A 14,415-nucleotide genomic window follows, 5' to 3' on the forward strand; every position below is an offset into this window, starting at 1 on the left:
TTACATGTTCTCGATAAAAATGCACACGTGGTAAAAAGCCAGGCGGCCGCTTACTTGAGTGAATGATAAACTCAACTGCTCTCAACAGCAAAGACCTGACCACCGGCAGGCACTGGCCCACGGCGGGCTGCAGGGAGGGATCCGGGAGGCCCCCGGGGGAGACGGTGCAGAGATTCTGAAAGAAGTCAAGAGATGCATCAACCTGGCTGAGAGAATGAGTGCGCAGCCAGGCTCGGGCAGCCTGGGACATGCTGAGCCCAGAAAACAAAGACATCCCCTTTCTAGACAGAAATAACTCGTAAAGCAGTTCTGCAGAGGGTGATGCTATTTCCTATGCACAAAGCAGCACAGAAATACAGACTTCCTTCCTGAGAAGTCGAAGATCTTTAAAAACGCCATTCTATTTCTAAACTCAATGGGTTAAAATGTATGGAGTACATACAATAAGCACTGTGCATTACCTTAGATCTCACGACAGCCTATAAATACCTCTTCTGTGGTTGACGAGGGTAAAGCTAACAACCACTGAGCACTCTGTGTGCTGGGCGCTAGCCTGAGGTTTCTCACGTTGCCAGTCACTGCGGAGGTCGGCGCTGAGACACAGCGGGGACCAGGCATCGCAGGATGAGGAGATGGCGAAATCGGGACCGAATCCGGGCGGTCTGCCCCAGAGACTGGTCCCTATCACGTGGATCCGCTGCCTTTAATGGGCCTCAAAGTCGAGGCTCAGAGAGGCCAGTCACGGCGCTCAGGAGGCAGAAAGCCCCGAGTCAGCCTCGCCGCCCCCCCAAAGCCAGGCAGTAAAGGGACGTTCCTGCTCAGATTTCCCCACTACAACGTGAAGAGCACCCCTCCCCACGGCATAGTCCTGCTCCCCCTGCCCCGCGAGGACTGTCTGAACCAGGCAAGTCAGAAGCGCCACAAGGCAGAACAGAAAGAAAGGAGGTACGCTGACAAGCACGCTTCTCGTCCTCAGCCTCAGAGACGCCCCCAATCTGATTCCTGGAGGAGGGTGGAGGGGAGAGAGGGTAGGAGAAAGCAGAGCTTAGCTAACCGTTCTGTTTGAAGCAGGTTCGCAGCCAGGCCATGGGGCGCACGAGTCGAGGGTGGGGGTAAGACCCACACCTCTCAGGAGACTCATCTGCGCCTTTCCTCAAAACCATCAGAAAGATCACATTGACAGGGGCACAGCCCTTGACATCTATCGAGCATCTCTGTCTTTACACTTGATCTTAGCCAAAAGGCCGAGAAGCGATTGCATCTCTGTCTTTAAAGGGTGTGTTTACATCACTATGAGAGTTAATATACGTACTGTGGTCTTATTTATTAAAAATAATGGAAATTATTGAAAAAAAATTTAAAAAATAAAAATAATGGAGATTATTGGAGCTCCACCATTATATTAAAAAAATACCAAAACAGGTGATCGTCAGAAACCAATGGAAAATACTGGGAGAAAACTGTTTCAACATAAAATCACAGATAAAGAGTTAATATTCTTCATATATAAAGAACTCTTTAAAACTGAGAAGGGAAAAAAGACCAACCACCCGTCAAGAAAATGGGAAAAAGACATGATGAATATACAATTCACAAAAACTAAAGAACTGAAAACAGACCTTCAGCATCCTAAAAGGAGTTCTAGTTCACTGAGAAAAGAGAAATGTAAGTTGGAACTCCATTGTAACACCATGTCTCATCTATCAGGCTGTCAAACACTGAGTCTAAGGCTACATTTGGTTAGCGTGGCTGTGGGGAAACAGGCAACCATGCTGACCATGGGACTCGGGCAGACAGCCCCTGGGAAGGAGCACACAGCTGTTCATTCCCAGCCGACAGCCCTGGTTTGCCCGCCCCACACCCCCACTTGGAGCTGGATCTGGGCCAACAGGTCGTGGGACAGGCCGGCCACAGAGGCAGCCCAGGTCCCAGGCCCCAGCCCAAGCACCGCAGCCCAGCGCCACGTCTGTGCCACACACACACCCCCCTGTGTGCATGGCAGCAGTCGTACAAAGCCCAGACACGGAAGCAACCCAAGTGCCCAGCAACAGACAGCTGGTTTAAGAAGATGTGTATGTGTGTGTTCACACACACACAATGGACTATTACTCAGTAACAAAAAGGAATAAAATACTGCTACTTGCAGCAATATGGATGGAACTTGAGAATACTATACTAAGTGAAGTAAGTCAGAGAATGACAAATATGATATCACTTATATGTGAAATCTAAAATATAATAAGAATTATTGAATACAAACCAGAGAGTCACAGCAAAAAAACTTATGTTTACCATAGGGTGCAGGGATAAATTAGGAATATGGGATTAACAGACAGAAACTACTATAAGTAAAACAGATAAACAACAAGGGTTTACTATATAGCACAGATAATTATATTCAATACCTTATAATAACCTATAGTGGAAATAATCTTATATCTATCTATCTATATATCACTGAATCACTTTGCTATATGCCTAAAAATACAACTATATTTCAAATTAAAAAAAAAAAAAAGATTCTTGACAACTAAATGCAACATGAGATCCTAGACTAGATCCTGGGCCAGAAAACAACGTTCCTATTTGTTCTAACAATATTATGAGAACTATTAAAATTTGAATAAGGACTATGTGTAGATTAGGTAAGAATACCATAATAAAAAAAAAATAGGCGTTCTACAGCTATGACCCACAAACCAAGGTTCTGGGGCGGCCCTCCGTAGCTTTGACAATAAGGCACCAGGAAGACAGTCCACTGATTCCAGGCCACATGCAGCACTCGAGAGAACAGAAAATTCAGGGGGAAAAAAAACACGAGAAAATGAATGAATACATGAATCTGCAGGGTTATCATACCCAGTTCTGGGTTCAAATCTCTGCTCAGCTACTGTCTGATTGAAAAACACTGGATGGGCCACCAGATCCCTCTGGTCTCATTCCTGTGAGGTTTTCTGGGGAACAAGGCAGTGTTCACTGGTAAACTACACAATGTATTTTCATGACTACGTACAGAAACAAACAGCCAATCACCTTTTAAGATTACTTCTATTTTAACATCAATCAGTGTCCCAAAACAATCCTGAACAGCCCTCTCTTAGATTTAATACCAGTTTTCATTAAACAGTCCTCAGGACAATGAATTGTAAGCTGAGAGGTTTCCTTCAAATTCCCATGACATCCTGAATCCCACCAGCTCTTCTCTAACAATTCTGATGTTTAAATTCTCACCCCTTCTTTTTGGTGTCTCTAATTTGCTTTGCATGTGTTCAGAGGCCATGTGTCTGCGTTTTAAATTCCAAAATCACATAAAAATAGCAGGTTTGAATATATAACACCTCTGGAACATCTCTCCCCATAGGCACTTATATATAGAAACTTTTATTCAGGGAGCTCACACTAGCATTCTGCTTTATTATTCTAACAGCTCTGGAGCTCAGGAATAAATCACAAGCAAAGTGGGCAGTTCAGGGCTGATGTCAGCCTGCCCCCTAGTGGAGAGCCTGAGACATTTCATGTTTAATGAGGGTCGAGCCCTGTTAACATGCAGGTCCACTTGTGCTTCCTACCTGCGAGGGACAAGGTCCTCTTTATGAATACACGCGCGACCCTGTCTTTGGCTTCCTAAGCAGAGGACAGCGAAGGCAGCCTCTCCCCGATGACACGGCTCGCCGAGAGCATGAGCCCCCGTCCAGGCTCCGGGGCGGCAAGCTCTGCCGCCCTGTGGAATGTCCACTGTGGACAATGGCCCGCAGTGTTTCAGATCCAACCGCCCCGCTGACGGCTGTGCTCCTCTCTGCAGCCTCGGGCCTGGGAAGATTTCGCTGTCACCTCACACACTAGCGAGGCTGGGTCTCCAGCTCCACGGAGACGCTGGCCATCAAGGGTATGATGAGCAATGACATCAATGTTCTTAAGATTAATTAAGGTTGAAGGCCACCATTTTAAATCTTTGTTTTTTTTAATTTAGCATTCTCGGGCCTATTCTATTTTTATCTCTCTTTTTTTAGAAAACCACACTCACAATTTCTGGGAAATTAAGAAAAAAAATGCTCTTTCAATAAAAAGACAAAAATGGCTGAGATTGTGGCCATCATGTTCTACATAATTCACATTCCTTTGGGTTTCAATTGGGTCTTTTTAGGAAGAAATGTTGTCCTCATTCTTTTTTGGCTCAATTACGACACATTTCTTGACACTTTTCCAAACAGAGACATTACTGGCAAGGGGCTTTTTCACCTGAGAAGAAGCTCTCTTCAACTGTAATTATGTTAAGGGTGTATCGTGGCAGCAACTGACACTTGCCCCTTAGGAGTCTCCCCTTCTTGTTTCTTTAATCACAGGGACTCTCACTTGGCCCAGTTTTCATCCTGTGTATCTGCGAGGCTGAAAGACGGTCAGATGAATAATTCCAGGCAGGGAACTGTCTGTCATTCATGGGCTAGCCCTGAATGATTAAAGACAACATTGATTTTTAAAAAAGGAAACTATGTGAAGAGTGGAGGGAAGGCCACAGAGAAAGCAAGAGGTACAGAAAAGTTCATGCTCAGCTTATACTGGGAAGTAGAAGGGCTTTTTCATATTCCCCATAACTGGGAGGGATTTACTACTCATAGAAGAGGGCTTAGAACACTGGTACAATCTGTTAGTTGGATACTTCCACCCAGGTCAACATTTAAGGACACAGCATAGCACTTTCACACGTTTTACATGTCAATCATACAAAACTGTGTGGTAACCGTGAGGGAGTCCATTTATGATTCGTTGTTCAAAATGTTGCACCCATTTGGAAATTAGATTGGGGAATATATTAGAAAGCTTGTTTTGATTTGACTCCTATAAGGAAAGTTGATGCCTAAACAGCAAAAATGAAAATCATAGCAGAAGTTCTCTCTGCTGTCTGGGGATGCAATTCTTTTCTCAGTTACTCTTGGGATTTTGGTCACTATTTTAAGATTCTCCAGTGCAACTTTTTCTACGAGAATTAGCTCCCAAGAAAGAGCTAGGAGGCTTTTTTTTTTTTTTAACTTGAAAAGAAACAGAACGTACATACTGCTTTACAACTGTTGGCGATCAGACTTGCAGTCTTCTTGAAAGTCTTTTCAAGGTAGTGTGCAAATCTTTCATTTTCATTTTCTTTTGACCCGAGCTGAAGAAATTCACCTACAAAGAAGAAAAGGGGTCAGGTGAGGGTTTTGGAAATTTTTTTTGGCGGGGGGGGGGGGGCGGCGGTGTTGCTGGTAAAATACTAAGAATGAATAAAGAAGAAAAGTCGGAATTAACCTACCACGCACCAAATCTTCAATCACTTGGGTTAAAATAGATATAACAGTTGTATTTCCAATTCGTGCCAGAGCTATTGAGGCTGCAGAAAGAATTAAGTCGCCAGCAAGGACAGCCTAGAAAAGAAGAAAAACCTTTAGCGAAAAGTGTCTGAGCACTGGAGCCAACAGTGAAGTTTCTCAGGAGAGAAGTCTGGGATGGGAGCAGGGAGGGTTCATCCTGGGTCTCTGTTTTTCCTCTTCCTCGGTGGGATTATTTTACACATTTGGGACCCTGTTTGGAATCTCTGGGCTCTCAGAGATTACCCAGTCTGTCTCTTCAGTTGAGAGCTGAAGAAATGAACGCCTGGAGATGGGAAGTGCCTGACCCCCTGGTTTCATCCTTGGCTGCAGCAAAATGCATCCCACCACCTTCATTTAGTTCTGGGCCATTCGTTCTCCCCTCAAATCATGTGGCTGCGCCTCTGCACTTAATGTTTCTTCTCCTCAAAAAGCCCCCCCCCCCCCCCCCCCCCCCCCCCCCCCCCGCCAACCTGGCGACTCCTGTGCAGGATTAGCTCAGGCGGTACCTGCAGGAGGTCCACTGAGACCCCCCAGTCTGACCTGTGAGCACAGCGCCCCTTGGGTACTGCTGTCTTCCCACTTTTTTCCTATTTGCCGAACCCCTAAGGGCACAGACTGTGAATCACCCAGCTAGTACTTGGCACACACCGTGGCCTCACGCACACTTTGCTCAATGAAAACTAAACCAAGGAAGCTTGGCTCTAAGTTCCAAGCTCTTAGGACACTATTACACTGCCTCTCATTCCAGAACAAAATATTTTTTTCACTGAACATGCATCAATATTTTTTCAATTTTCTTTAGATGATGAGTTAAATGTTTGCACTGTATTTGCAGCTAATTATAAATCATGATTGAATTATATGCTATAATCAAGTATACTAATTTGCATACTTAAAGATATGCATAAGTGTTAAAGAGTAGTTATAAATGAAAGAGTTCATGGAAATTTTAATCCCTAGAATATGCAACATAACTACATTTTAAGTCTTTATTCCACACAGCATGTGGGACCTAAGTTCCTCAACTAGGGATTGAACCCATGGCCCCTGTAGTGGAAGCTTGGAGTCTTGACTGCTGGATCACCAGAGAAGTCCCAAGCTTTTACTGTCTATTAGTTCTCCAGCATTTAAAAATTAGTGATGCTCAGTGTGTTTACCAACTAAACATCATTTTATACAACATACACTGTACGAGGTATCCTGACGTAACTGTAAACACACACTGATGGAGTCACTGTACGCATCATGACTTAGAGGCACACACATCCACCTCCGCCCTACGGCACGAGACGCTGAAGGCTCAGGATCTCCGAGCTTCTGCCTCTCTCCTCTCTCGGCCCCCGGGATCCCTGAGGCCAAAAGGGAAGTGAAGCTGCCAGGCTGGTGATGGCTGGGATGAGGGGTGGAAGGAAAGCAGGGCCCATGGTGGAGGTATTGTGTGAATGGATCTTTCCTGGCAACACAGCAGACTTGTCTGAGGGGCAGACTCGCAGGTGGCCCCGGGCAGGGCGGACCAGCCCCGCAGCTGAAAGAGGCAGTGAGGCCCCCAACAGCAGAGGCACTCACGAGAGGGGGCCAGTCAGGAGAAAATGTCGACTTGTCCACTTCAGCCTCCACTGCCCAAGTGCTCAAGTATTAATGGCTTTAGAGCAGGCCCTGAAAACGGACCCAGCAAACTGCAAGCCATGTCAGAGGACACAAAACCTTTTCCTCTACAATTGGCGATAAGAGGCTTACAATTGAAAACTGCAGGGCTTGATTATACAACAGAATTGTGTATACTAAAGCAAAACCAGCATGTAAACATGGTAATTAAGGTATTATTTCTTCTCTGAATACGATTAGCAAACAGGTGGGAACCAGGTACTACAGACATGTGAGGGACGGGAAGGAATAGAGAGGGAATGTGTGTGTGTGCGCGCGCATGCGCACGCTTGTGTATTTATACTTTTTTTTGTTTTATTTACTTGCCCTGACACTCTCACCTGTGGTGGTTAAGTAATTCAGGTGAATTTGAGTAGTCTAAGCCCTGGAGTAAAAGGTGTGATTCCTCATAAGAGACACTTTTTGGATAACTACAAATATGCTTTCCTTAACCAAATTCTATGTACAACTGTGATTAAACAGAAATAGTAAGTTTATCTTTCTATGGTGTTATCTACAATCAAACATCTGTATATAGATGAAAACTATATACAAGGAACTATTTTGAAAGCTAGAAGACCACATTTGATGAAACATATTTTCAACATTTGAGACAAATCTGAAAAATAAATGCAATCCAAAGAGTGTGGCATTTAATATGAAAGATGAAAAAACCCCAAAAGTTGCACATACCTTCTTTTCACCCCAGATCTTATTAACGGTGTGTTTTCCTCTCCGGGAGCTTGCATCATCAATGACATCGTCATGGACCAGACTGGCAGTGTGGATCATTTCTGCAATTAAGGCAATGGCACGCTGGCTTGCTTGCACATTTCTAGTTAACAGAAAGCAATGCTTTTTAACAGAGACACCGCCTATAACCTTCTCAGCAATCATCTTGTGAAAAGTGGACATTGGATCTAGGATAAAGAATTTTATTTCTCTAAGAGAAATTGTATAAAAACTTTGGCTTCCCTACACAGTCAATTCTATCATCTGGAGAACATTTAAAAACACAGGAGATACTGTGAATCAAGATTATGCTTTCGGGACACCACATTAAAAAGTAGAATTTGTATAATGAACAACAAAAGAAGGATAAACAGCTTGTAAGTCTGGGCACTGGACTGAAAATAAATGTCCTGTAACAGTGGTCTTGGTCAGTTGATCAAGTTTACAATTAGATTACAACTAAATTTCAGGAGTTGATGGGGAAGATAGGTGAAAAGCAATCTAGAAAATCATGTGTTCAAGAACCACTAATCACTGTTCAAGCCTTTTAATACCGTCTTACACGTTCAGTATGGAGAAGGAAGTGGCAACCTACTCCAGTATTCTTGCCTGGAGAATCCCATGGACAGAGGAGCCTGGCGGGCTACAGTCCATGCGGTTCCAAGAGTCAGACACGACTTAGTGACTAACTCACCACCACCACCGCATGTTTAGTAAGAAGACCTCCATAACCAAGAGAGCTGGAATTCATAATTCCACTTGGCCACTGACATTGGTTATCAATATGAATTGGTAATTCATTCATACTAGAGTATGAGTTCCAATTCATGTCTAACTTGTGCATTAGAAATTTAAACTTTCATTTCCCATATTTAACACAAAATACAGGAAAAACACTCCAAGAAGATACATGGATATGAGTTCTACAGCTAAAAGGGGGCTTCAATTTCTTTTTAATCATGATTTATTATCACCATCAATCTTCTAGGGAAATTTTAAAAAACTGGATTTTGAGAAAATCAAACTGGGAAAATAACCAACTGAATTTTCTGAACCTAAAACAGAAGCCTGGATCAAACACATGCTAACCAAATGTTTCACTTATTCCTCTAGCTTACTTTTCAAATATCGTGTTCTCTCAGGAGAAAAGTGAAGGGGATCCTGAAATGTGATGTTTTCTTTAAAAATCGAACCTAACGTCTACAAAAGCCAGTGCTCCTTCTAATGCCTCAGTTCTAGCAGAAAGTCATGAAAAATGATGTACAGCTACAGTACAGATGCTGGAATTTAACTACTAAATCAGCCTGAAGACTATCTTCCCATTTTGCTTCAAATATAATTTTAAAATATAGTGCTTTGCCAGCAACTCTTACCTAAGATTTTTAGAACTAAACCTCAGAACCTTCCAACTGCTTTTAGCTTGGAAATAAACTGTAAAGTGCCACTTATTATTTATTAATGTCACAATTATACCTGCTCTAAATACTTCTGGATCAAAGCCTCCTTCGTAGTAGGGAGGGACAAATGATCTGGTAAGACCACTTTAGTGAGTGAGAAAATGGAGCTTCAGAGGGCTTCTAGGAGCTTGCTCCAAATCTCTCAGTGAGACACTCACAGACCCTAAAGGAAGAAGCTTGGACCTTAAAATATTTTCCAGGTACATTTACTGTGTCCTATCTTTTTTTGAGTTGAATGCACAAGAAAAGATGTAGACTTTTACAGCCATTTAAAAAATAGACTATTTCTTTTTTTTAGAATATTTTCTCAATGAATTTCAGTCTCATGAAACATATACTTGCTGTTGGTTAATAGCAGACTCACCTTCAAACAACTGGGAAGATGTCATCTAGCCTTTCTCTGGCATTTCTAGGTCGGGCACCACTTCCATTATCACAGCAGCAGGCAAGGGCCCTGCTGAGAAACTGCAGCAAAGTGGCAGTGCTCAGCGAGGCACTGGGGTGGTTTGGTTTTTTTTTTTTTTTGTAATTTTAAGATATTAAAATACAAAGACTTCTTGAAATAATTGGAAATTTAATAGACTCAATATGTATGTAAAAATGCCATTTTGTATGCCTAAATTGATGAAACCAGGATTCTTGCTTAGAACACTCTTTGGCATCATGACACAGCCCCTACATAGGATAGCATCACATTTTTGATGCTTCCTCATTTTATCTGATGTACTTTTTCCTGCACACTTAGGCTTTCACGTGTGTGAGATTCTGTCTGGAAGATGCTGCCACTGCATACCCAAGCACAGCACAATGGTCTGGAAGCCAAATTTACAGATTCCAGAAACAACTCACACTGTGTGAAGACGAAATCTTCCAAGTACTGAACCGAATCATGCCTTCAAAAAAAATAGGCACCGTTTCTACTTCCTGCTGTTGAGAGAGCGGCCACACTTTCCCAGCTCCTGGGAGAGGAGCCAGGAAAAGCCAGCCAGGCGAGACGGCAGGAGAAAGGAGGCTCCGAACCTCAGAGAGCAAAGGTTCTTGTCCCTTGCGCGTCACACCTGCAAGAGCGAGCGATGAGGCAGCCAGCCCCTCACCACCATCAGGGGTTTCCCCCTCATCAGATTCACAACAACATTAGAATGAAGAATTAGAAGCACAGATGGGCATAGATGGAATAATATAATGACCTCTCCACATACCCTTCACCACGCTGACATGTGACTGAAGTAAAACACTTTTCCCTCCTATTCATGCTGATATACAACGCTGTCTTTAAATGACAAGCAAACCCCAAGAGTGAGAAAGTTGTCTCCAAAAAGAAAATCAAACCTTGTCAATGGATTACCCTGGCTTGCAACAAGTGAAGGAGGCAGATAAATTTAAATAATAAATGTGGTTGTCACTTTAACAGGGACAGAGGCATATCTATTCCTGAAACTACAGGGACTGTAAGACCAGAGAGTTCTCAGGTGGGTTACAGGAGGCTCTACTTCAAAATATTTCATTATATTCCTCTGTTTCTCTCTTCTGACAATTCTAAAGAGAAGCATTTCACTTTGCTTGTTAGCACTAGCTTCAGCTCAGTTCAGTCGCTCAGTCGTGTCCGACTCTTTGCGACCCCATGAATCGCAGCACGCCAGGCCTCCCTGTCCATCATCAACTCCCAGAAATTACTCAAACTCATGCCCATCGAGTCAGTGATTCCATCCAGCCATCTCATCCTCTGTCGCCCCCTTCTCCTCCTGCCCCCCAATCCCTCCCAGCATCAGGGTCTTTTCCAATGAGTTAACCCTTCGCATGAGATGGCCAAAGAACTGGAGTTTCAGCTTCAACATCAGTCCTTCCAATGAACACCCAGGACTGATCTCCTTTAGGATGGACTGGTTGGATCTCCTTGCAGTCCAAGGGACTCTCAAGAGTCTTCTCCAACACACAGTTCAAAAGCATCAATTTTTCGGTGCTCAGCTTTCTTCACAGTCCAACTCTCACATCCACACATGACCACTGGAAAAACCATAGCCTTGACCAGACGGACCTTTGTTGGCAAGGTAATGTCTCTGCTTTTTATTATTCTCTCTAGGTTGGTCATAACTTTCCTTCCAAGGAGTAAGTGTCTTTTAATTTCATGGCTGTAGTCACCATCCACAGTGATTTTGGAGCCCAAAAAAATGAAGTCTGACACTGTTTCCACTGTCTCCCCATCTATTTCCCATGAGGTGATGGGACCAGATGCCATGATCTTAGTTTTCTGAATGTTAAGCTTTAAGCCAACCTTTTCACTCTCCTCTTTCACTTTCATCAAGAGGCTTTTTAGTTCCTCTTCACTTTCTGCCATAAGGGTGGTGGCATCTGCCTATGAGGTTATTAATATTTCTCCCGGCAATCTTGATTCCAGTTTGTGCTTCTTCCAGCCTAGCGTTTCTCATGATGTACTCTGCATAGAAGTAAAATAAGCAGGGTGACAATATACAGCCTTGACGTACTCCTTTTCCTATTTGGAACCAGTCTGTTGTTCCAAGTCCAGTTCTAACTGTTGCTTCCTGACCTGCATACAGGTTTCTCAAGAGGCAGGTCAGGTGGTCTGGTATTCTAGTATTCCTTAAATCTCACCTCTTGCACACCTTGTCAAAAACCAATATTCTTGAAAATGCAGACTGAAAGTTCCTCAGACACAGAAATTGGGATCTCTCATGACGGGACTCAGGAACTGGGATTCTGAAGTGGCAGGCCCACTGAGTCTGACGCACAGTCACGGAAATGCTGATCTGTGAGTGGGGGGCATTCACCTGCCTTACCGCAAGCCCCAAATGGAAGCGGCTCCTAAGGAGGAGTTTGACAGAAGCGTGGTCTCTGCTGCCCCCCTGTGGCCAAGCTTAGAAATTCTACTGCAGGCATGAGAAGTCTCTCCTGCCGGAAAGGTGACCTGAACTTGGCGGCTCAGTTCCAGCAGGGTCTTGGGCCAGCTTCTCTCCAAGGCTCTTCACAGCTTGCGGGCAGGCAGTGTCCCCTGCTCTGAAGGGCGCAGTCACGGGAGGGTGACCTCTTCTCTGACACTCCGCGTCATCTCGAGTTTTCAAGGATAGGAATGGACACCATCAGTTTGGTACTGAAGAAATTCTCTATTTAAAAGGCAAACGAAGTCTCTGTCTCTAAAATTCTTCAGGATGTGAACTGTTACCTGATGGAAGTATATATAGCCAAGTTTTCAGTACACTGAACAATATATCCGCAGAGATGCACTTTAGATTCTATCTTATCTGCCACTGAGCCGGGTGGCGGGCTGCTACAAGTGTGGGCCCCTCAACGACCGACACCGTGGAAGGGGTTCTGCTTTCCTGCTGGGGTGCATCCCGAAGAGGCGCCTCCAGAGGGAGCGAGAAGCCCGCCAGGAACACGGCCCGCATGGACGCGACGCGATGCGACGCAAACAGCGGTGTTTGCACTAGCTCCCTGTGGCTCTGACAGGTCACCACAAACGTGCTGGTTTAAATTGGCAGAAATTCTCTCACCGTTCTGGAGACCAAAAGTCCAAAAACTTGCCCTGAACTGAAACCAAGGTGTTGGCAAGGCTGGGCTCACGGGCAGGGTCCCCTCCTCACTCCTTCCAGTTCTGCTGGCTGCTGGGGACCTTTGCTTGTGGCCACAAGCTGCAAGGTGCCCCCTTCAAGGCCCTCCATTTCATCTTCACATGCCCTTCTGTGTGAGGCGGTCTCCTCTGCCCCCTCTTTAGGGATACCAGTGACTGCATTTAGGGCCCATCAGAAAATCCAGGATGACACCTCCAATTCACAATCCTTAGCTGAAAGCACACCTGCAAAGACCATTTTCTTGCCACAAAATGCAACACATAGGTCCCAATGCTTAGGACATGGATACCTTTTGGGGAGCAATTTTTCAGCTGAACAGTTTCTTGCTTTCCCCAGCCTCTTCTGTTGATGCTCAAATGTTTCCTTTTCAGTGATCTCATTCCTAAAATGACGTGATTTTACTGCTTCTGTCTAAAAGCCTGTTTTTCTACATTATTGATACAACCTTGAAGTGTCTCCCCTTCTGCAGTGGCATGCAGGGTTCAGGCTGAACTTGGGGTGAGGGGGCCACGGAAGGGCTTCCTCACCGTCTCTCACTCGCCGCATCTCTTCCTCTACCCCAGTTTGCTGCGTCCTGGCCTTGGTCTCTGGCCTCTGCAATCTGCTCTTCCGCTGTACTCTTCCCTGGCACGCTGGGGACACCATTGCCATGAACGTCAGCGACGCCCTCCACATCCCAGGGACAGCAGAGATGCCCGCGAGCTCCGACTCGCTCTGCGGGCCACCCTCCTCCGAAAACTCAAACAAGCGCACCAGATTAGTGCGAAGACTATCTTTCTCTGAAGGGAGTGGCAGTTTTAAGCTTGACCCTACAGTCATGAATCCATTAACAGTTCTAATATCAGAAGAAAAGAACTGACATCCCAGAGCAGCAGCTCTTGAATATTTCAGTCGACCTCCAGATAAAAACAGATGCCTGCAAAGCTGCCTTGTGAATGATGCAGGACTCCTGCAGTTGGCAGTTTTCTTGCCTCTGAAGCACTGCATTCAGAGTCCTGAGACGTGTGGAGAGGGACCCCCATGGTGACATCTCAGACCTGCAGCTTGTCCACGATGGCTTGCTCCACAGGACCCATGGTGACATCGAATGATGCAATACTTGGGTTTTGCAAACTGGACCCAGCTGATGAAAGTGCAGAAGGTGATTCCTTCAGTGATGGACTCAGCCTCCCCTGGGGGCAAGGAGCCAGAAGAGCGAGCCCTACAGTCATCCTGATTTCAGGGATGTTCCTTTGGGTTGGAGCTTGACCTCACCCATGAAATGGACAAACCTCTGTTTACTAAAGCCTTCTCTGCCTCAGTAGGCATCCTCTGTTACAGACTTTACTTCTCAGTCAGTCAGTTCAGCCGCTCAGTCGTGTCCGACTCTTTCGACCCCATGAATCGCAGTACGCCAGGCCTCCCTGTCCATCACCAACTCCCGGAGTTTACTCAAACTCATGTGCATTGAATCAGTGATGCCATCCAACCATCTCATCCTCTGTTGTCCGCTTCTCCTCCTGCCCCCCAAGCCCTCCCAGCATCAGGGTCTTTTCCAATGAGTCAGCTCTTCTCATTAGGTGGCCAAAGTACTGGAGTTTCAGCTTCAGCATCAGTCCTTCCAATCAACACCCAGGACTGATCTCCTTTAGGATGGACTGGTTGGATCTC

The 14,415-nt window shown here is 45.0% G+C and overlaps 1 protein-coding gene across 4 annotated transcripts in view; it reads right to left on the reverse strand.

The window, feature by feature from the left end:
• The window catches only part of PDSS1 (decaprenyl diphosphate synthase subunit 1), a 40,136-nt gene that overhangs the window by 10,879 nt on the left and 14,842 nt on the right, over nucleotides 1–14,415 (reverse strand). For 2 of the 4 annotated variants that reach the window (XM_020891474.2, XM_020891475.2), the window contains exons 5-7: nucleotides 7,683–7,824; nucleotides 5,288–5,399; nucleotides 5,054–5,163 (exon numbers count right to left, since the gene is read on the reverse strand). In XM_020891474.2, coding sequence (XP_020747133.2) covers nucleotides 5,054–5,163; nucleotides 5,288–5,399; nucleotides 7,683–7,824 — 364 coding nt within the window. Of the gene's footprint in view, nucleotides 1–5,053; nucleotides 5,164–5,287; nucleotides 5,400–7,682; nucleotides 7,825–9,542; nucleotides 9,632–14,415 lie in introns of those variants that run through there. The other 2 variants (XM_020891480.2, XM_020891481.2) reach the window with 2 other exon arrangements.

This window comes from Odocoileus virginianus, chromosome 9 (assembly GCF_023699985.2).
Source record: "Odocoileus virginianus isolate 20LAN1187 ecotype Illinois chromosome 9, Ovbor_1.2, whole genome shotgun sequence".
In the NCBI taxonomy this organism is placed as follows: domain Eukaryota; kingdom Metazoa; phylum Chordata; class Mammalia; order Artiodactyla; family Cervidae; genus Odocoileus; species Odocoileus virginianus.